Genomic DNA, 23162 nt, shown 5'->3' on the forward strand with positions numbered 1-23162 from the left:
CAGAAGGTTCAAGAGACCTAGGAAAAGATCACTCACATACAAATACACGCACTAAACATCTTTGCATCATATTTGGATTTGTTTTCTTTGCGTTTTATATTGCAGCTGGCTCAGATAACTCGAGTTCCTGAGCCACAAGGATGAACTAGAAGAATTCATAGTACTTTTAAACACTTGTAATAGTGTAACGTAATAGACTTTCACTGGCCCGAGACCTCAAGATTCACATCTGCTTGTACTTATTGACCACCCGAACTAGTCAGCTGGTGCTTTTGGTATGTGTACGCATGTGTGTGTGTGTGTGTTAGTCCAAGCATCGACCTGTCATACATTTTTTGGGCTTCGCGACTTCTTTTGGGTTTCCCCTGATACTTTTGGATAAAAACGGATACCCATCAATACAAATCACTTAATCCCCCTAAATGTCTGATAACCACATGTCAAATAGATGTAGATTTTTCTGGCTCTATAAAATACAATATTATCAACTTACTGTGCGTCAGGACATAAACAGACTCCATTGCCATACTACGGTACTGAGTGCTATCATAAATGAAAAACATCATTAAATTATAATTCAAACAAAAATTTACAAACATAAAATACCAAGAAAATTCTGACAGATATTATTTACAAATTTGTGCAGGCTTGAAGATAAACAAAGTCCGAGCCAAATGTGCAGCTGCAATTTGAAAAATGTGAGACGATAAATATTTGGAATGATGAATTTCAAACACTGTGAGAAATGATAGAACTGATTGATTGATTTGCTGTTGCTATTTTAAATGATCACCAGATATTTAAATAACTAGATATTTAGTTTGAATCAAATTGGCAAAGGTGTTTTCTTGAAATCCAGCTTCATCAAATATGAATATGTTCTGATTCACTTTTTTCTTGTCAAGATTCAATTATTTTCTAGCAGCAGTGATATCAAGATGTCATTCGAAGCCTTTGTAAATGCCATGTTCCGTCACATATTATGACCCAACAAAAAGTCATGGATTTTGAGAAACAGTTCTAACAGTTGTTTGACCAATAATAAGTTATAGTTGCTATCAGCCTTAGAGAAAACAGCTGTGACTACAAAAATTTAACAACTTGTTTCATATAGTTTTGATTTACATGAAGTTGGCATATTCCAATCATCGGCTGTTATACATAGCAAAACACTTAAGCAAGTTAACATTGAAAATGTACCTTATTTCTTATTGTTGAACTACCTCAACTACCCCTTAACTCCCCCTCAAAGCTGAGACTCTTGAACATAGTTGCATTTAGGTTGCATCCACATTTTTCTACCATGCGCTGATAACAAACCGCGGGAATCCAGGAAAAAAATTCTTAAAAATGCTGGTTCCAGCATTTACTCCGTGCCACATCTCCTATATTTACATTTAATGAGGCCTTTCCCATTTAGTCATCTAAAAAAACAAGTGCAACCTACATTGTGTGCTCAAAATATTTCCAATAATTATTTGCAGGGACCTCAAAAAGGCCTGGGCGGACTTCAAAATATTTCAAGACAAATTAATACATAGGGCCTGTTGTCATAATGAGGCCCTGACCTTGAAGGCTTGGCAAATTGCATAATTGTTACATGAAGCGCAAAAGCAAAGACTACTATATCAACACTTCATCTGATAGGAGAAGTGGGTTAGTATGCTGTTGTGTGTCTTGTTTGACACACCTTGACAATCCCTTGCAGAAGTCTGCCTGCTGTCAGCTGACTTTGGCAGTCAGTTTATTTTGAACACATCTCTTTCATTCCCTCCTTCTCTCTCTCTTGATATACAATCCATGTATTCATTCTTATAAATGCTATGAGTAAGTTCAATGCTGTGCTTTTAATTCCTTATCACAGTGAGATTTCTATGAAGGAGCCTGGTAAAATCTCACTTGAACATTCTTTGTTTTCAGCAATTCTTCTACTTGCCTTGCATAACCTTGCTTTTCCCTGCAGGGCGTTTCTAACATATCAAAGGAAGAGAAACACAAGCCAAACAAATGCACCAATAAAGTAAGAGACAAGCACATCACCTGCCTCCACCCTACTCCTTCATTCCCATCCATGCCTATTAACCAACCTTATTTGCCAATACTTCGTTCCACAGAATTTAATCTCTCTGCTAGCTGGACACAGACACACAAACTGCCCTGACGAATGAATGCACAAAATGAACCGTATCCGTAAGTAAATGAACCTCCTCCTCACTCCCTCGAACCAGATTTGCTTGTTGAGCTAATGCAGCTTGTTAATCATTAATAATCTTGCATGAGGAGTAGAGGCAATACTGAAGGACAGGTGCATGTGTGTGTGTGCTTATGGAATTATGAGCATTCTAACATAAAGGTTAAAAAATGCATTGTTTACTCCAGACAAGCTTGGACAAAGGCATAGCGCCTAAATGCAATAGCAACACCTCTGAATGAATATGAATATCTCACTCTGCAGTGAGACTGAAGACTTGAGACTCAAACTAAGGTCAAAACTATGAGGCAGTCTGAAAAAAAGCCAAACAGAACTGAGCAGATTGTGCTGGCAGCCTTTCAGATTGTTGAGGTGAACATGATTTTCATTAAACCAACTTACTTGAAACAAGTGCTACAAAGACGACTACATCCATCTTTCCTTCTTGCTGAACAAATGTTTGTTCTTTTTAATTTTAGATTATTACAAATATCTGCGCAGAGGCTGGGAAAATTTCTATGATTTGTCTTTTGTGTCTTGATGAATGACTGAATGATTGAATCCAGTGTCATTACATCTCTATGGATTGATTTTCAGAGTAAACTGTGCATGACTGCAATTTATCTGCCAGTCTTTCATAATGTTTGTAAGTAGCCCCATATGCATTACTTTCCCATCGGACCCTGTGCAGTCTGAGTTCTCTACAATGTCCACAGTGCCATGAGAACAGGATCACACACACATACACACAGTGAAAGTCTTTACAGAAACCACTCCTTGAGAAATAATGTGCCACTCAGTCAATCCTGGAATGTTCTAAAAAAAATAGCCACCGAGATTAGAACTAACATCTGTGCCAAAACTCTATGACATACTAGGTCTCAGATGTAAAGCAAGGATCTTTCTATAAAAACAGAACACTCCTATTTCATATTATTTGAAATTTTGTGATAATGATAAAACTGCAGTAATAAATGAAGATAAATGAAGATCTGCCAGTGCACGAAGCTATGTAATTATGCATATTCCCAGTCTCATAAAGGCATTGAGCCGTGCTCTCTTACATGCAGCTCTCTGGACAGACAAAAGGTCTCACACTCAGAAGACGGACTCACTTACACTCCAGTTTTTAGATAGCCTCTATGGGTCCTAACATCTGTTTGACCATCTATAAAAGTCAAACCAAAATGAAAGAGTTAATTTCTAATTTCACTTTAAACAATATACTCCTGGGTTATCTGGGTGTTTGAAGCATGCCAGTATGATCTGGCAGATACACGCAGCACAGAAGGAAAACAGAGACCTCCATGTCATCTTCCTCGATTTGGCCAATGCATTTGGATCTGTTCCACATAACCTCCTTGGGGACAAAGCGCAAGTGCAACAGCTAAAGCAGGACTTTACCAACGGTCTGGAAAACATAAGCAAGACCCAACTAACAGGAAAGCTCAAGCTCTGGTGCCTGCAATTCGGGCTTCTTCCTCAAGTTATGTGGCCACTTACCATCTACGAAGTCCTTATAACAACTGTGGAAAAGATGGAATGAGCTATGACTTCATACATGTAGAAATGACTTGGTGTTCCACGCTGTCTGACCAACATCAACCTCTATGGCAAAAGAGTCCTTGAGCTGCCTGTCAAAAGCCTCACCAAAGTGTACAAGTGCTCTAAAGTGAGGCTCCAAATGACCCTACAGGACTCCAAAGATCGGACGGTCAGCACGACTGCACAACCTCTGGTAACTGGATGGAAGTGGGAAGTATCCAACGCAATGCAGAATGCTGTCTCAGCCTGAAAGCACAATGACATCGTGGGGCATGTCCAGCTTGAAAGACGAGGCTTTGGTCTGTTAGCAAATAAACCAACTTGGCACAAGGCTTCCGCAGCAGAAAGGAGGAAAATGGTGGTTGAGGAGGTCTATCACCAGGAGGAGGCTAATAGAACTGCAAAGGCTGTTTCTCTTGCTAAGCAAGGAAATGAAATGGGAAGACCCGGAGAGAAGAAAGCTCAGCTGGAAGGAGCTATGGGAGATGGAGGCAAATAACCTAAGCTTCATCATCTGAGCTACCTATGATGTACTCCCATTACCACCAGTGGTAGGACGAGGACCAAACCTGTGTCCTTTGTCCATCCCATGCACCTCTCAAACACCTTCTGACCGGTTGCAAGACCAACCTCACACAAGGACATTACCCCTGGAGGCACAACCATGTGTTGAAGTGTCTGGCAGCAGCACTGCAGAACAAGAAGAATGTAGTTAACGCCTTGCCCCCGAGAGCAACCAATTACACCATGGCAGCCTCATTCATCCAAGAGGGTCAGAAAAAGCCTAACCATCCTCCCACCATTCTCAAGCCTGTATAGCTAGCCATGGCCCAAGATTAAAAAATGTTGGTTGACATGGTCAGCAACTAATTTTTTTCCCCAAGAAATCGCATCCATCACCCTTAGGCTAGATCTTGTACTTTGGTTGCTATCACTGAGGTCTGTGGGCATCAGAGAACTTACTATCCCTGGGAGAACGCAGTTGAAGAGGCCTATGAGCGCAAGAAACTGCGATACACCGAGCTCAATAGTGAGGATGGAACGCAAATGTCCGTCCTGTTGAGTTGGGATGTGAAGGATTTGTGGCTTCCTCCATTATCAGGCTGCTCAAAGACCTTGATATTCAAGGACAGGCTCTTCGGCAGACAGCTAGATCCATCTCTGAAGCGGCTGAAAGAAGCAGCCAGTGGATATGGATAAAATGGAAGGACCCCTTCTTATCTCACAGAGCTGACCCATTCAATAACTAACATTGTAATGATTGGCCGAAACACCCAATGAATCAAAGGCACACTATATCTTTTCTGATAGTTTCACATTTTGCTCTTAATATATACCTTATGTAAGTGCATACCATCTACTGGCACAATGGTCAGTTTTACATCTCAACCCTGTTTCTGTAATTCTTATGATTCTTGCAATAGCAGCAGTCATAGGCGGCACTGGTGATTTTTATACATTTTTTAAGAGAAACCTAGATTTTACAGTCTGGCTGAACGAGCTTAATAGTGGGTTTGCAGCCATGAACTGAGCTTGGTAAGTTTTCACTGAATATATCCATGAAGGATTTGTTTCTTGGTGCCTTAAGCTTTCACTGACTCATATCAGTGGTTTTATATTTGCCTCTTCCTCCACCTTTTTTCATGAATGTAAGCCTGTGCAAGGTTATACGTTAATCTTGTTAGGGAATAGTTTGTTTACATTTCACACCAGTGGCCAGAACATGAGCTGACAAAAGTATATTACATTCCCTTCATTATCCCATCCTGTGCTTCTTGAACTGTATTCATTTAGCGCAGCAGGATCAGGGTAAAGTCTCCATAAGACTTTATTTTCCACATGGGTGCCAGATCCCACCTCCTGCTTAATCCTGTGCTGTAGTTAAAGAGCAGGGATTAAAACATACTGCTCCAGCTCTCAGAGTCTTGATGACAGCGATGATGAAGATGGCAGAGTTAAACCCTAGCTTTGGTCACTTTATGAGACACATGGCAGCCTTTATCACAGTTTAAATGCAATTTTGTGCATGCAGGAATGAAGTATGCACACATGCTAGAAAGATTGCGTGCAAACGCTTAACAATGAAAACAAAAAACACTTGTATATGTCAATAAAATCTTTGCACATGCGATGCAAAGTAAAGGCGCCCCCTCTTGGAATACAATTATTTTTTATTCTTGTGAATGTGTTCATTTTTTTAAGGAGTATAGAATTTAACATTACATTTGCAACATAATAGTTGTTTGTATACGGTTTTGCATAAACAATGTGAATAAAAGCCATAGCCAGAACCTTTAGGACAGATCTTGTTTCCTTTGTTTTTCCATTAGTCTGAAATGTCAATGATAAATCACATTGTGATCAATGGCTTCCCCTTTATTTTTGACCCAAAACAACTCGAAGGCCCCTTTTCATGCCACAGGGCTCTTCCTGCAGGAGGAGCTGGACTGATTGCTACTCCTGATGGGAGACTTCTAGTCATGAAAAGGACTGGAATGTATGACCAGGAGAGTTTTCAGACCCCCAGGATAGTGGCAGTTGAACAACCACACAATCGTCATGCTTCATACTTGTCACAGCCAATCCAAGGCAGGCATCAGTTGACAGTTGAGCGATATAACCGTTTGTAAAAATGAAAAAAATTGGACAGGGGAACACTGAAAAAGACATAAATAGGAAATCATAATAAATACTCAAAATAATCAGTGTTACGTCCAATTTAGACCCTCTTCACCAGCCTACCCCCAAAAGGGTAGAAAACCTACGCAAACCAATACAAGAGAAAATATTTGAGAAAATGTAATGTAATTGCACCAGGGCTTAAAACCACCAGCCATGTTTCAGTTCAGGAAGTTCTGGTCAAGTGTAGCTTCCTGGAGACCCACACCACGCCCACCACTGCAGAGCGATGCTTTGTTCTCTATAGACAGTGAATGTGACAGTGTGTTTGTGTGTATTCGTGTGTGTGTATGTGTGTGTGTGTGTGTGTGTGTGTGTGGGTGTGTGTGTGTGTGTGTGTGTGTGTGTGTGTGCAGGTCATAGTTAGGTCAGCTGGTCCATTATTGATTTTTGAGATGAAAGTGGGTGACCAATGTGCTCTTGTGTTGCTGTCCTCTTCAACACACTCACCAACCTTGAACTGGGCGAAGGGTGTGTGTATGTGTGTGTGCGTGTGCGTGTGCGTGTGCATGTGTATTGGCAAAAATTCACTCACATACAAAGTCTGTACAATTATGATGAGAAAAAGAGCACATTCAAAGGGGAATGATAAGAGTTAATTGGCTATTGCATTAGCATGGTTAACATCTTATCACCCTCCCTCTATTATTACAACATTAAAATGCAACTGCAAGATTGTTTTCAAATCACCATAGGAACCTGCCGGCCAGTGTAGGCTGAGGGATGCTTTACAGGAACTAGCCCTATTTGACCGAATACAAGGATGCTACCAGGGTCAAAGTAAGGAACAGAGGACTCACCTCTGATTGACCAAAAGACTGCCTGCAGAGGCAGAATATGATCTGGGGAAAAATCTCAAGCTTAAGTAAAATGAATTCATAAATTATTTATTCCAAAATGTCAGTTCATTGTGAAGATGAGAAAATAAAGACACATTTTCAATATACAGGAGAGTTTGTATTAGTGAGTCACATAAAAAAGTTTGGAACACAATATTTTACAATCATTCAACCATAGAGTTCTCATAGAACCAAGAGAAGCTCCAAGAACAGTCATCATCATTATCATTCACAAAGGATTCTGGGGTTTTGCTGGCCAGTCCTCGCCACACGCTACAATACATTTGTCACAATACAGGCATCCAGCTCAGGGAAGACAGCCCAATTCAGGCATGGAAGATGAAAAATGGTAAGAGCTTCTAATTTCACAACTGTGTCTTCAAACGTGGCAGCAATTTATAAGAGGATGTGTGTCACAAAACTGTGAGAGGAAATCAGACCCACGAGACAAAATGTGTCACAGTCTGTTTCTTGTCCTCTTCTTGTTCTTAAGCACCGCTGTTTAGGCAAGTTTGTAGTACATGGCATGGCTGATGCTCTCACAAATTGAAATTTAGCAATAACAACAATGGGAGCAGAAAAAAATCCAGAGCAATTTTTGGGGATGTTCTTGTTGATGTTTGAACTTAACAAGTACCACAACAAAACCATTACAGTTTTATTGCTTGGTTGAAGCATCAGCAGCACTTAACTAAAAGAGTTATAGCATGAATATGTTGAGTAGTTCTTAAGACTGGGGGAAAATTAAACAACCTGTGCAATTTGATATGTAAACTGACAGCACTTTAAGACACTGTTTTGCATATGTAAGGCTGTAACTTCACAGACAAGATAGGTGACACGTAGACAAGGAAGTGCCAAAAATTGACTCCTATTTCCTCCATTCACCACTGTTGCTTTCATCAAAATCCTTTTTGACCTTTCTGCCAGCAAGAAAGGACAAGGGACAGAACAAGAGGTGGGGTTAAGGAACATTAATGGACTGTAATAGACTGGAAGGTAAATAGTGGGTGCCACCAAAGAATGTGTGTGTGTGTGTGTGTGTGTGTGTGTGTGTGTGTGTGTGTGTGTGTGTGTGTGTGTGTGTGTGTGTGTGTGCGCCTTGCCACAACAGACCTGTTGATCCTCACATTCCAGTGGCAGCCTTGAGAGCAGCTAATCCTGTCTTAGTCAAAGGCCTCTTGAACTCTTGGGTCACACATTCTAGCCAAACATCGACAAATTTAATCCATGGGCACACACATTACCTCGGTTTGTTCTGCGCGCAAATATGTGCATACTGTGCATGAACGCACACTTCAAGCGTAAACAGGACATGGTACACCAGATGTATGAAACGCCTGTGCATCTCGTACACAGTTCAGACAAAGCTGTTCTCACTCGCATCATTTCTATATAAGTGATATCCCTTTGGGTCTTTCCAATAAAATTAATAAGTAACTGATTGACAGGAAATCTTAGTCCCATTTCCTTTTGGCATTATATCTGCCTCCATCTCTCTGGTTTTGATTTGGCTGAATTTGAATCACTCCACCTCTGGCTGAAAATATGTTTTTTTTTTTATACTTTCTTTTTTTCCTTTTATTTATTAGATATTGGTTCCCGTCCATATTGGACAGTTTAAAAGATTCAAAGACTGATTGCACATGGTCCACTCACACACACACACAAACTCACACACACACACACACACACACACACACACACAAAGTATATGTGTATATATGTAGCCGTTGGTTTGCATTTATTACTACAATGCAAATATTGATCACCACCTTAAGCAAACATAAGTGAATAAAAACTGGCAAACTGTTGATGCTCCAAGTAAAGCTCCATAATCAGGTATATGCCTGACAGTGAAGAAGAGACCTTATCATTTATTATCTCTTGTCAATTATTTTAATCAGTGGATGTAAAACATATTTTTCTTTTCATTCTGTGATGTAAAAAAAACGACTAAGTCCCATCTCGTACTTTGTAAATGCAAATATGTGAATAAGAATTAGTGTCATATGTGATTCCTCATGGAACCACTGCACCAGTGCTGCATATATCAGGTATGAATCCACACCTTTGTTAGTCTGAAGGGACGATTCACACAAGTATTGGCATAATGGAGTATGGGTGAAGGTAATGGACAAGGACTACTAAGAACCAATGGCCATGGGGCATCAGGCGACTAGTTTGTTGGATTAGGCAGCTTTTTTTGATACCCATGATCACATACCTATTTATACCTAACATTTGCAATTGTGTTTTAGTCCCATTAAGCTATTCAAGGTAGATCTGTTCTGGGATCCAACCCCAAAAACAAATTATTTTGAAATTGAAACTTGTAGAAAAGACTGAAGTTTTTAGACGTCGTGGTTTGACGAGCACATAGACTATATACAGTGGGAAGAACAAGTATTTGTTACACTGCTGATATTTCAGCTTTTCCCACTTACAAAGCATGAAGAGGTATGTAATTTTTATTATAGGTCTTCTTCAACTGTGAGTGATGGAATCGAAAACAAAGCTCCAGAAAATAGCATTGTATGAATTTTAAATAATTAATTTTCTTTTTATTGCATGACTTAGCCAGAGATGCAACCAGTAAGAATTGCATCTCTCACAGACCTATTAGTTCTTCTTTAAGAAACCCTCCTGTTCTCTACTCATTACCTGTATTAACTGCACCAGTTTGAACTCCTTACCTATATAAAAGACACCTGTCCACACACTCACACAAACAAAATTCAACATCTCCTCAATGGCCAAGACCAAGGAGCTGTGTAAGGACATCTGGAATGGGCTACAGGACAAGCAAATTGGTGAGAAGGCAAAAGCTGTTGGCACAATTATTAATAAATGGAAGAAGTTCAAGATGACGGTTAACCTCCCTCGGTCCCTCCATGAAAGATCTCACCTCGCGGGGCATCAATGATCATGAGGAAGGTGAGAGATCAGCCCAGAACTACATGGCTGGACCTCCTCAATGACCTGAAGACAGCTTGGCCCACAGTCTCAAAGAAAAACCATTAGTAACACACTACACCGTCATGGATTAAAGCGCTGCAGCACATGAAAGGTCCCCCTGCTCAAGCTAGCACATGTCCAGGCCTGTCTGAAGTTTGCCAATGACCATCTGGATAATCCAGAGAAGGAATGGAAGAAGGTCATGTGGTCAAATGAGACAAAAATAGAATTTTTTGGTCTAAATTCCACTTGCCGTGTTTGGAGGAAGAAGAAGGATGAGTATAACCCCAAGACCACCATTCCGACCGTGAAGCATGGAGGTGGAAACATCATTCTTTGGGGATTTCTTTCTGCAAAGGGGACAGGACAACTGGGGAGGATGGATGGGCCCATGTATCGCAAAATCTTGGCCAACAATCTCCTTCCCTCAGTAAGAGCCTTGAAGATGAGTTGTGGTTGGGTCTTCCAGCATGACAACGACCCAAAACATGACAACAACCGTAAGAAGCATCTCACGGTCCTGGAGTGACCTAGCCAGTCACCAGACCTGAACCCGATAGAAAATCTTTGGAGGAGCTGAAAGTCCTTATTGCCCAGCAACTGCCCCAAAACCTGACGGATCTGGAGAAGATCTGGATGGAGGAGTGAGCCAAAATCCCTGCTGTAGTGTGTGCAAACCTGGTCAAGAACTATAGGAAACGTCTGATCTCTGGAATTGCCAACAAAGGTTTCTGTACCAAATATCAAGTTCTGTTTTTCTGATGTATCAAATAATGATGTCATGCAATAAAATGCTAATTAGTTACTTAAAAATCATACAATGTGATTTTCTGGATATTTGTTTTAGATTCCGTCACTCACAGTTGAAGAGTACTTATGATAAAAATGATAGGCCTCTACATGCTTTGTAATTGGGAAAAACTGAAAAATCAACAGTGTATCAAATACTTGTTCTCCCCACTGTATTTCTTTAAGGTATAGGAAAAAATTGCCGAAGAAAGAAACCCACATTCATGAAAATAATCTAATCACCAGCCATATTTACAATTTGTTTGACACATTTGATACATCTAACAGTCCAGATCAGTACACAACCCTCTCTTACACTAGAACACATGCACCCTGTTAGAGAAAATAACTTACAGATCCAGTGCCCTTTGACCCTCAAAGACAGATTGAAACAGTTAAACACATTATGTGATCCTTGACGTCTGCCCTACATTTTTTTAACTTCAACTTTTTATAAAACCTACCCTCAAGAAATACGATGACCATATTATTTGGGAATTTTCTGTCCAGTTGCTGGTGTTATAATATGCTCGGACGAAACATGTTGCGGGTGATTTTGGTCGGGTTATTGCTGGGGTCAAATGGAGAGCAACAGCTGTCTACAGTGCTGGAAATATGAGTAGGGATTTCTCTATGGGACAGCACAATCTGTTCTTACTATTTACAATGTACTTCTGAGTGCATGAATCACAGCATCAGTTGAGCGCAAATATTAGTGTGCGGACTTGTTGCCCAGGATGGCACTCATCTTATTCAGGTCAAATTCAAGTCCCAAACCATATGACATACCTGCATGCACTTGACAATGGGACAGGAATTACTGATATCTTTTCATAACTGCTCACACATAAACAGACAAAATAAAATCTAATGTGTCTCCAACCTACTGACCAACTATCTCAGGACACCTCTAAAGAACTGCAGAGCATGTGTTTAATCTATGAATTAAAACCATCGAGAGCAGAGCTTGCCAGAACTTTCTCATCTGCGTTGAGGACTCCACTCTGTTTTTCCAACAGCCTTCGACTGTCTCCATAAAAAGACAAGTCTTAAGGAGGGCGGGCTTCTCTTTCACTGTTGATAATAGAGAGTGCTTCTCCCTGACAGGTTCTAGAAAGAAAAACGAGGGACAGACAGTGTTGTCATGACAAGCCAGAGGTGACGGCAATGGAACGTGTAGAGGCAGTTTAAACTCTGCACCTTGTCCATTCCCTTCATGATACTTTGATTTTACACAGACGAAACCACTGCAAGAGTCCTTTTGAGTCAATGAATATGCACAGCAAAGTGACTGACAGCAAAGTGCCCATCAGCCTGAGTGTCTGAGTGTGCTTAAAAAAACAACATGCTGTGGAAAATTTGCGATCAAAGTAAACAAACTCGATATGCAAATAGCTGAAATGCTGCACACACACACAGACACATACACCCACCTCATACCACATACCGCACATGCTCTGTACATCTGTACATACGGCCTCATTACAGTTCCTGGAGAGTCAAAGCAATAAGAAAATTTGTGCTTAAAAAAATAGCAGTCTGGAGATGCATTTCAGTTGTTAAAAAAAATCAGTTAGAATCAGTTATTTGAAAATCAGTACAAACAGCTGGTTGAAAAAATGTATATATACATATATAAATTATTTCCCAAGTGTGGAACAAATCACCTCTAAGTAGGCAGTATTTCTAAGATACTTTAATGTTGTCTACTTTCCATTATGGCTATGAAAATAGTTAGTATTTGAATATTTAAATAAAGAGCCAGTGGATTCATTAAAGTCAAATGTGGGCTGTGCATCAACCTGTAATAGGTCTCACAGCTTTGTTGTTTTTCTGGTTCTACTGGGAGGGGATGGGGAATAAAACAAACACACCTACTTCATTAGAACAAGGTCAATATTATAAAGGGAGATGGAGATGGTGATCATGGAGGGCAAGGAAGGCTTGGTGATGTCAAAGTTGAGAAAATGGGAGACACAAGGGAGAGTTTAGGGCTTGTATAAACAGGTAGCTGGGTGGCTATGGGAAAAGATGAGGTGTTTTCTGTTTGGATAGTGATGAGAGACAGAGACAGGAACAAATAGACAGGGAGTCAAGATGAAACAAACCATAGCCAAGGAGGATAATCAATCACTTCATCAATGTGTCCTTTGTGCTCCTCTCTATCAATCCCTCTGCAATGGCACATCGTTGACTGCAGCATTATCTGACCTTGTTTAAAAAGTAGTTTGTAGTAAATTTTTCAGGTTCTTTCACCCTTGTCAGAATATGTTCAGTGGCCTACGGGCAATTTTCATAAATCTAAGAACTTGAATGTATCCATTCATTCCAATGCCAACTAGATTTAATGTTTTATTAAGAATACAGTTCTAAACAAAGATACTGACTTGCTTCAATCCAAGTCTTGCTTGCTGGCATTATGTGCTCTAAAACATCCTTGTCTATTTGTTTCCGTGCTGTCTTTAGTGTGCTTTCAGTTCTGCAATGAAAGCAGGGGAAATACGGTGTTAATCCAATGTTTATATGTGAGTTCATATTCAGCCCACCACTGCAGAAGAAGAACTGAGACCATTAGCCATGCATTTGTGAGACAGTAAATACTCAATTTAGCTGTCAGCAAAAAATGTGCAATTTCATGTGATTGGTAGGGGTTTGGGGTTATTTTTTCTTTTAAATTTCGACAACTTGAACCATAGAGGCATATTCTGCGCAAAACATTAGAATATCAAGAGTTCATAGATTCTTATCGACACAAAGGTTTGTTACTATCATGGTCTGTAAATTAGCAGCAAGTAAAGAAGCCAATCACAGGTTCAACCTGACATAGGGTGCATGGAGAAGTAGAGAAAAGGCCTGATCATGCAGGCAAATGTAGAGAAAGTCGGAACTACCATTGAGGCAAATTTCTGAAGACAGAATTTGAAACAAATTGCATATACGCAGCCATCTCCAATTCATAAGCACATCTTGACTCAAAGCGCGTATTACTTCTGCTTCAAATTCCCTTGAATACAATTTGCCAAACTGGCATTCAAGACTTGACAGGACCATGTCAGGGGACATTAAAGAAAGATGGCCACTACTTTCTGTAAGATTCTCTGTTTTGATTATCTTTCAAATGGCGCTGCTGCCACAGTGGACTTAGAACGCTGTCAGATATGCCTGCTCCACAGACAGTAGAGCTATTTAAAAAGCTGGTCAGCAGAGGAGTAGTAGAAACTTTCCTTATATATTTCAATCAAACTGGGCCAAGCAGCATGTGCCTCATACCTTTAACAAATTCCATTAAAATTTTCAATTCATTTTACGGTATCAATCCTTATGTCATGCTAAGGGATATTCATTTCCAAAAAGAGACCAATCGAAATTGACTTTTTTCTATAATTTCATAAGAATTTAGAGACACATTACCATATCAAATCTACCCCTCTTATTTCAGGGATTCTCTTGTTGACCATCTCCTTGCACCGGACACGCTCAGGTCAGCACTTCCCCTGCGCCCTGCCTCAGCCAACACTGAGGCCTGCACAACGTTTTTCCTGTATTTTTCTTCTGGTACTGTTCATCCCCTAGTAAACATTTAATTTCCCTCTCTATTATAAATAACATAGCAAATTCTTAACAAACTCGGAGTCTTGCTGCAACTTGAACCGACTCCACAAATTCTAGAATTAGACAAGTCCATGGTCAAACTAATAGTTCATCACCTCCGCTGGTTCAGTAATATGCAAGTGTGTGTCTGACATGTTTATCACTGCGAAACAGATTTCACAATCAAACACAACTGGGGAGGGATTTTATATTGTGTAACGTTCTTTCTCAATTAGACACATGACAGTTACAACAAACATGCGTGTGTATGATACAAACCTCTTCTGCCATTTGGTCAAATTCTGCTACTGCTTACTGAAATAATAAAAACATAAGCTCCATGGTTATGTTTTGGAGACAACAGGCTGGTATTATCACTTGACAACACAATCTCAACTGCCTAAGAATTGGCAAGCTATTGCATTATATAAATGCTTAGTCGCCTGTTTTAGGGGAAAAAAAACTATAGTTATAATATGACAATGCACTTCAGGCAACAGACTGTCAGTGCAATATCTAAACATTTAACAGTGCAATGCATTTACCAATGTCAGAATTTAATACCATCACACGCTCTTTAGATCATCTATTAGTATTGGGAGATGACATTTTGACTTGTGTTCCCCCAACTATGAAACAGTGGAGGCCAACAGTTGTCTGTTGATGTGAAGGGTGATATGAGATGTCCGTGCTGAATTTAAAACCTTTCAAATTCAGCATATGATAATTTGACTGAAATATGTGTTTGTGGGAACTATTTGCTCCCCTACAATGTGGTGAAATATGGTCGATGGATGGATGGATGGATGGATGGATGGATGGGTGGATGGGTGGATAGATGGATAGATGGACAGATGGATAGATAGATAGATAGATAGATAGATAGATAGATAGATAGATAGATAGATAGATAGATAGATAGATAGATAGATAGATAGATAGATAGATAGATAGATAGACATTATCAATGCCAGCTTCTATGGGGAATACGCAATCTGTAGACTGATTTATTTATCATTATTTTTATCATTATTATTATATTATCCATCCATCCATCTTCTTCTGCTTATCCTGCACTCAGGGTTACGGAGGATGCTGGAGCCTATCCCAGCTGCCATCGGGCGAGAGGCGGGGTACACCCTGGACCCGTCTGCAGTTTTAGTTTTTAAAAAACTAAAAAAAGAGTTCTAACTAGTTGAACTTCCTCTTTGTGTCAGTTTGTCACCAAGACTGTGAAAGGTCAATGACACAAAAGATCTTTTGCCTTTTGCTTCTGGGGCCACTTCATTTCATCATCGACTTAACTTGTGGCCAAGATTTATTCAAGTAGTTATGATTCCTGTCAGATATCTGTCTAAGTGAGTCTTTTTCTTTAAAAAAACAACTCCAAATTCCAGGCACTTGAATTGGTATTTCTGCCCAAAGCCAGCAAGTTGAGTGCTGAAGAACTGGTCAGGACACTGAATCCTCATTGGCCTTTTGCAGATGAAGCTTAGACATCTGGGGCCATGTAGCAGCAGTTTTCATACCACACAGCCATAGCTGAGCTACAAAACAGCCGAGCCAAAGAAAATCATACTGTTTCAAATCAATGTATGGTGCTTTTCAAGGGGCTAACAGCAGCAAAAAAGGTTAAACAGGTTGAAAACAGTGTGGGGACGGGCGGGGCGATACACACACACCAGCAAATCAAATCTATTCCCTTATCCATACAAGAACTTACATGCTTGCCAGGGAACTTGTTTCATCTATATAATGTTTGTCACAAATATGCAGATAATAAACAAATGGGAGTTTCAAAAATGCTGACAGTTAAACTTAGAAGTCCTGTTCTCAGCAGAGCCCTCATCACCTCCTCGCAGCCTTGACTCATACTTGACTGTTTTGCCCTCATCTGGCTATGGAGCACTGAGGTGACAAGTCCCAAACACAACACCTGCATGGCTTTTACAACTTCTTTTTTTCAGAGACACAAATATCTCATGTGCCCTTGTGCCCGGATACTACACAATATGCCAAAAGTCAATGAGAATTTTCCATCACAGAGGTTTTGTATGCAGAGCCCCCTCATTTGCATCTAGTTTCATATTTCTGCCTTTGTATTTGTTTTCCTCTTAATTGTCCATAATATAAACAAATGTATGACAGTGCTAAAATGTACTTAATAATACTGTGTCTTATCTCTAGGGCGATGGCATAACATAGATAATACAAAATAACAAAGGGTTAGTGAATACTGTGATGCATAAAATCAGAGAAGCAGTGAATTAAAGGCAAAATTGTATCCGGCTCATTTTCATAGGGAAAACAAATATCCCTTTTTTGTCTTGCTGTTCACACAGTCACACAGTCACACGCACACGCATGAACACGTTATTCCAAAACACGCACATTCTCAGCACAACAGCCGTCGAGCCTTGTCGGTGTACAACCCAGTCATTAATGGCATATCAACAGAGCACTTACGAGATAGGAATTCTGCCTGTCGAGGAACACGGAGTCTCCCATTGCTCCGAGTAATTATCCACATATAGCAAACCCCTTAAAAATATAGGGGGGGAAAGAAAAATATCCTTGCAAAAAATGGAAAATAATAGAGGAAAGTATGCACGTTGAACAGGAGCGTAATAGACGTGCGTTCCTTCCCAGTCAGAGAAGGAACAGAACCAGCAGAGACCTTGATACTACTGCGAGTCACCGAGGCAATTCTTTTTGACGTCTTTACAGCAGTCAGAAGACTGTGTCAGAAAAGCATCCGTTCCCGAAAGGACACCATTGTGCGTAATGCGTAACGGATCCATTCTGCGCGCTCGGTGGACCCTGATCAGGACAGATGCTGAACCAGCGAGGAGCGGCAGAGCCCGCTGTGCCGTCAAATAAAACTATAAGAGACACAACTTCCGCTAGAAATTTTCAAAATAAAGTAGACAGGTTCATAACCGTCATCTCGAAGTTGGTGTTTTCCCTGTGCAGCACGAGTGCCAAGTACAGGTGTGATTACGAGATTCAAAAAAATACAGCCATCGAGCAACAATCATTGCAATGAAATGTTTATTATTAATTGCGTTTGTTTGTTTGTTCGTTTTGCTGCCCATCTGGCTTCACTGTTGCCAGCAAAACGATGACTCCATTGTACAGGTAAACACCTTTCCAGTATGCACAAATAACAATAAACACTATAAATCTTGAATAACTTTCAGTAGCTCATAATTTAAAACTTCCTACAACAGGACTGTTTCTCAATAATTCTGCAAAGTCACTGTTTTGTAGTTACATTAAAACAAAGGAGATCAATTTTACATTGAAAAATGCACTCTATCATCAGTAGTATGCCCACTTTGAACAACTGTATAAAAATAAACGAATCCCTTTCCAGAGAGAGGCGTTATCAAATACTAATATTTGACGAATACTTGACGTATACAGTGGGGGGGAAGGTTTGTATTTTGAAGATCACACGAGGTATTTCCGATGTTTGTGAGATTCTCTAGTCAACTTGATGACAGAGACTGCGTTTGACACTGACAAACGGGGTAGAAGACTGGGGAGAGGCGGGGACAGAGATCTCTGAGCCGCTCCAGCGGGACTGTTCAAACGTGAACAACTAGTGAAGCCAAGTTGATAATGTTGAACTGACGAAAACACATGTGTGGAAAGTTTAGTTTTTGCATATTTCCAAAGACGGGATAATATTTCAGCAAGTTTGGCAGAATGCGTGGAGAGGATAAAGACCCTTTGCAAATAGATTTTACCAAGAGATAAACATTGGCTCACCCTTCACACTGATACAAAAAGGGCTCCAAGATAAAACTTAAAACAAAAAGTAAATAGTCTGCTGTTTTTGCCTCGCTGACATCCACACTGAAAAATATGCCACGTAAGGATTTGATACTTCTTGTTTCTCCGTACCCACCCCCAAAAAAGACGACATCTACAAGGTCGAAAGGTCGAGACTGAAAAACTAAAGCTGGTCCAACGATCACAAATAAGTTTCTTGTACATAATTACATTAGAAATAAGATCTGAATTATTTAACAGACAGACCACAGGGCCGACACTGCGAACGAATTGCTTTGATTCCAAAAATCCGTAACCATTTCTTAATTCATAAGCCTTCCCCTTTTTTTCCTCTAAACCATGCTTCTCGCAGCAACCATGAAAGGCCAGTCCACTGGAAGACATGAAATAGGATGTTTGTGCAGCACTTTATGTGGAACTAATGTTGGCCAATCTGTGTCAAAAGGCTCCGCATGCACCCGGTCTCTTAAAAACAAAAGTATGCAAAACAAAATGAGCACAACAGGTTTTATCAAGGACACAGTGGCCATAGAATATGTGCTGGCTTGAATGCACAAACACATGTCGTAGCAGTTAATCAAAACCATTCGCTCTGCCTTGCATTGACAGACCGAGACACACAGCCTGGAGTTGCTGTATTAAGAATACTAAGAGAGCAGCTATCCACTTGTATATTTCACATACAAGGTTTCTGAATTAAGAGACGAGTTTGTATGTCAGTGAAAGATTCTAGATTTCACCATGTTCATCAGATCGTACTGAAACCATTTAAAGAATGCTGAAAAACTCAAAGGAACACTCGCTTTAAATTGCAGACAATACTATAGATTGAACGCTGATGAGTGACAAAAGGACGATTTCGGCTTGGCACTTCACTGATTTAGTAACAAAAAAACATCTGACCTTTCAAGTATTACTACTTCATCGTGACATAAAAACCTGGCTTCGCTGAGAATAACGAGAGATTTGAATAATGCTGGTTTATTAAATCCTTTTTGGGTCAAATGGATATAGAGTTGAGCGAGGATTTGTCCGAACATTAAGTAGTGCTGCATGTATTTGACTTTAATTTATGACTAAGTGGGACTTTATTTTAAACATTCATGAAATGTGAATTTCTCCACCAGGGAACAAATAAAGGATTATATTATTAACAGTGTAACATTTATGAAGCGCTTTTCATCCTCGGCATGCCTCAAATCAACAAACATTCATGATTCCAGGGATGGCGGTGGAGCTGGCGTGCCCATCAGGAGCCGCAGGACAACCACCGCCATTCACAGCACAGGTCGATACATCTTGATATAAATCAGTTACATCTGTTCGAAACAGAGCAGAAGACACAAGAGGAATGTGCAGAGAACACATTTGTGAGTCTTTTACTGCATACGCACAATGAGACAGTGGAACACAAATACATTTTTGTCATTTGGCATGCCATATTGCATAAGGATGACTGTTTTAAACCTTATCCTTTCTCTTTGTTTTCTCTGAAACACCAATTGGAACTAATGTAATTTTGATATTTATGTCATTATTCGAGAAAGGCCCTCCTCTTTGAAAAAAAAAAAAGTTTTCATATTAACCTGACCCTAAATTTGGCTCAGAAATTCATAAAGCCACTCACTGCCTGCCCCCGAAGCCATGTCCAGCACACCTACCATGGCTCAGTTCAGCACCCTTTAACCCAATAAATCGCTTAGCTACTTGAAAGGGGGCGCTGTAGAGAGGAAAATCTCATGTTACTTATCCCATGGAGTACACAACATATCTACTCAAGAAGGTTTACCCCACCCAGCTGGGCTTTTGTGCTGTCAGCAAAGCTAGAGCTGAAAAATGGTAAGAGGAAGTCTTGCCCAAGCACAACATCACTGAGATGGAATGACATTGCATCCCATGGTGGGTTTGCAAATCCTAAGATGATGATGGAAGAGTGCAACATTCCATTGCCATCCTGGGATTCATAAATGAACTAAGACCGAGACAAAGCATCTGCTCTGTGGAGTCCTGAAGTGTAGTTAAGAGGAGAGCTGATAAAGCCAGTAGAGCTTAACACAAATCAGGAAGTGAGCAGCAATGTTGGTCGTTTTCAATCCAGAATTCCTTTCGGAAGACGCTATTTGATAAATTTGATTTGCTGCTCGCCCCATATCTATTTTTGGTGCATTTATTGTGGGTGTATTTATTGTCTATAGAATAAACACACTGATCACTGATTTTGGCATTTCTTAACATTGTGTATAAAGTGAATCTTTAAATCCATTTGTGATGCTTCAGATTTACCCATGCTTATCTTTCCTGTTGCCTGTTCTATCTATCAAGCCTGATTTCCCCTTAGGAATACAATTAACTGAGATATAATAAGGAAGTACTTTCCCTCAACTGAACCCCAGAGTTCATGTAATGGAAACAGATGTGTCTGTCGTGCACCGACAGTGGGTTGAGGCAAATTGAGCAACAGAAAACATTTTTTTTTATTATTATTATTATTATAGTTTTGGGGAAAATTGTCCCGCTGATAGGGTTTCCCCACTTGGCATTGGTACTATTGTGAAGTATGGCTGAAAAGAGAAAATGAACAGGGGTCTCTGCTTGTCACCAACCAAAAGGACTGACGCACAATGTATATTGTCCTGATCTGATGTCCGACATTCCTCTGGTGTAAATATTGCAGCCTGTAGTCTGACACTTCAGCATCTTATTTGACTTCACAGCGCCTCAAGCATTTTTTCACTAGGGTTTGATTTTTTTTTTATTTTTACAACATTTTTAGTTTTTAATTTAGCGAGATGCGTAATTTTATTATTAATTAAAACACTGACTGGTTGAACATATCCTGGTTATTTCACTTGAAAATTGGGACACAACCAAAAAACACAGTAAAGTAATTCAATTGTAAATACAGTGTGACAAGCATGGATAACAGGTGTGTTACATCAGGGAGGGTGGATATGCAGCTTCTTTAAGCAGGCTGCTGTTGGCAGGTACCAAGTGAAGCTTAACCTTCAGCCAGTATTAACATTGAATATCACCTTGAATTTGTGCAAACAAGGCCTAATTAAATCCATGTGACACCGATATAAAACCATAGTTGTAATTGTCCACTGTTTCACCTTACAAAGCAGATTTAGTGTGGATTTTTCTGTGCTTTCAAACTTGAACTTATGGGAGAACCGACTTTGACTTTGCGTTCAACAATTGACAATGATTTAAAAGAAAAGTAAGCTGTTGCCTGTTTCCCTTTTGCTCCCCATTCTCAACTGAATTACATCAATATGTTTCTGCTGTAATCATCCTATATAGATCCACCTCATTCCATTTCCAGTATATTTTTACAGGGACCATATGAGGACAGCTTAAGCTTCCAATGCTATATAGCCTTGGTAATGTTTCAAATGCACATGTTTACATCCCAGACCCCCCTCTCCTTCCCTCCAAAGGCTGAATACCTGAGATGTGAAATCACTCTATCGAATGGAAAATATTCTGTTCAAGCATTTTAAGATGATCCAGTAAATGACCGAGAAAAATCAGACGAGGCCTTTGATGTGTTTAATAAACACTCGCAAAATAGATGTTGCAAGAGAAGGATAATGGCATTTGCATGTGTTTGGTTGCATCACGCCGAGAAGCAAGCTCATTTTCAGAGAAGGCTGCTTGCATATTTTGGAGCAGAGGGTCAGGAAACAAAGCTTGGAAGGTCAGTCTCATAAGTTCCTAATAGTTGATGTAAAAGTGCAACAGAATGTTTCGACCGACATTGTTAACATTTTGATCATGATTTTCAACAGCGGGCAGTCCTGTTCCATCTGTTCTCACACACAGATCTCAAGCACTGTGCGTTGGAGTCACACACACAAGCTGATATAGTCGATGCCAAAGATGCAATCCTCAAAGATTTGCAACCTTTACCATCAAACTGAAGTTTCTTTTTTCCTGTGAGCTATATTTCCAAGTTGTTTAAATATCTTCAGAAATATGTATTTGAATAAGCAAGTAAAGTTTGAAGTTAGGACCAGCCAACAGATAACACGGAATGTCCAGTCAGAAACTTCCTGAGAAGCATAGCAAGCAATGTTTGTAAATGAAATGCGTTTTCTGAATTACTTCTCCGTATGCTGAAGCCTGCAAACAGCAAGCATTGTATTCAATGCAACGATCTCTGCCTTGTCTCTCAAATCTACAGTATGTGACACTGCACATACAAGGGGCTCCAGCTCAAATGTCATATCTGCTTCATGTTTTCTATTTCTGCCAAAAAGGTGGAGTGATGCAAGGCAGCTCATACTAACATCCACAAGAGCAGGGAAGTAAAAGTAGAATGAGTAGGAAAATCATTGGAATATTGCAAAGAAGTATTGCAATACTTTGTGGTACTAATAATTTTGTTCTCCACACATTGTATTACATGTAGATCTATGATGCACTGCTTTGGCAAATTACCTTTGACTGAAATTGTCCATTTCATTTAGTAAAATTTATACAGTGCAGTACTTGTCTTAGTCCTCTGTGTTTGATCAGAATATGGTTTTTATGGTTTGTGGTCCAGGATTTAGGGTTGGATGCAAAACCATTTAAGATTTAGCGGCCACATTCGTAATCTGGATGTTGTTCTGACGATTACAAATATGGACATGACGTTTGACCAACAATCATGTTTGTCACCGTTTCTTCAATCTGGACAACCTCTTACCAGTGTTGCAATTAGTCTGTTTACATCTTTCTTTAATCTATTTGGACTCCAATCCACTCTTTGTTTAACTTTGACCTCA

General features: G+C 39.9%; 1 protein-coding gene across 3 annotated transcripts in view; it reads right to left on the reverse strand.

Moving 5' to 3' along the window:
• LOC147233356 (rho GTPase-activating protein 6-like) overlaps positions 1-23162 on the reverse strand; it is a 68128-nt gene that overhangs the window by 21748 nt on the left and 23218 nt on the right. Inside the window, exons 1-2 of one of the 3 annotated variants that reach the window (XM_086148069.1) lie at positions 17059-17422; positions 14872-14907 (exon numbers count right to left, since the gene is read on the reverse strand). The exons of 1 other annotated variant lie outside the window; for it this stretch is intronic. In XM_086148069.1, coding sequence (XP_086004195.1) covers positions 14872-14883 — 12 coding nt within the window. In that variant the 5' untranslated portion in view covers positions 14884-14907; positions 17059-17422. Of the gene's footprint in view, positions 1-14871; positions 14908-17058; positions 17423-23162 lie in introns of those variants that run through there. One more of the 3 variants, XM_086148068.1, reaches the window with a different exon arrangement.

Source organism: Fistularia commersonii, chromosome 6 (assembly GCF_037954325.1).
Source record: "Fistularia commersonii isolate RoL2024-O1a breed Wild chromosome 6, RoL_Fcom_v1.0, whole genome shotgun sequence".
Classification (NCBI taxonomy): Eukaryota; Metazoa; Chordata; class Actinopteri; order Syngnathiformes; family Fistulariidae; genus Fistularia; species Fistularia commersonii.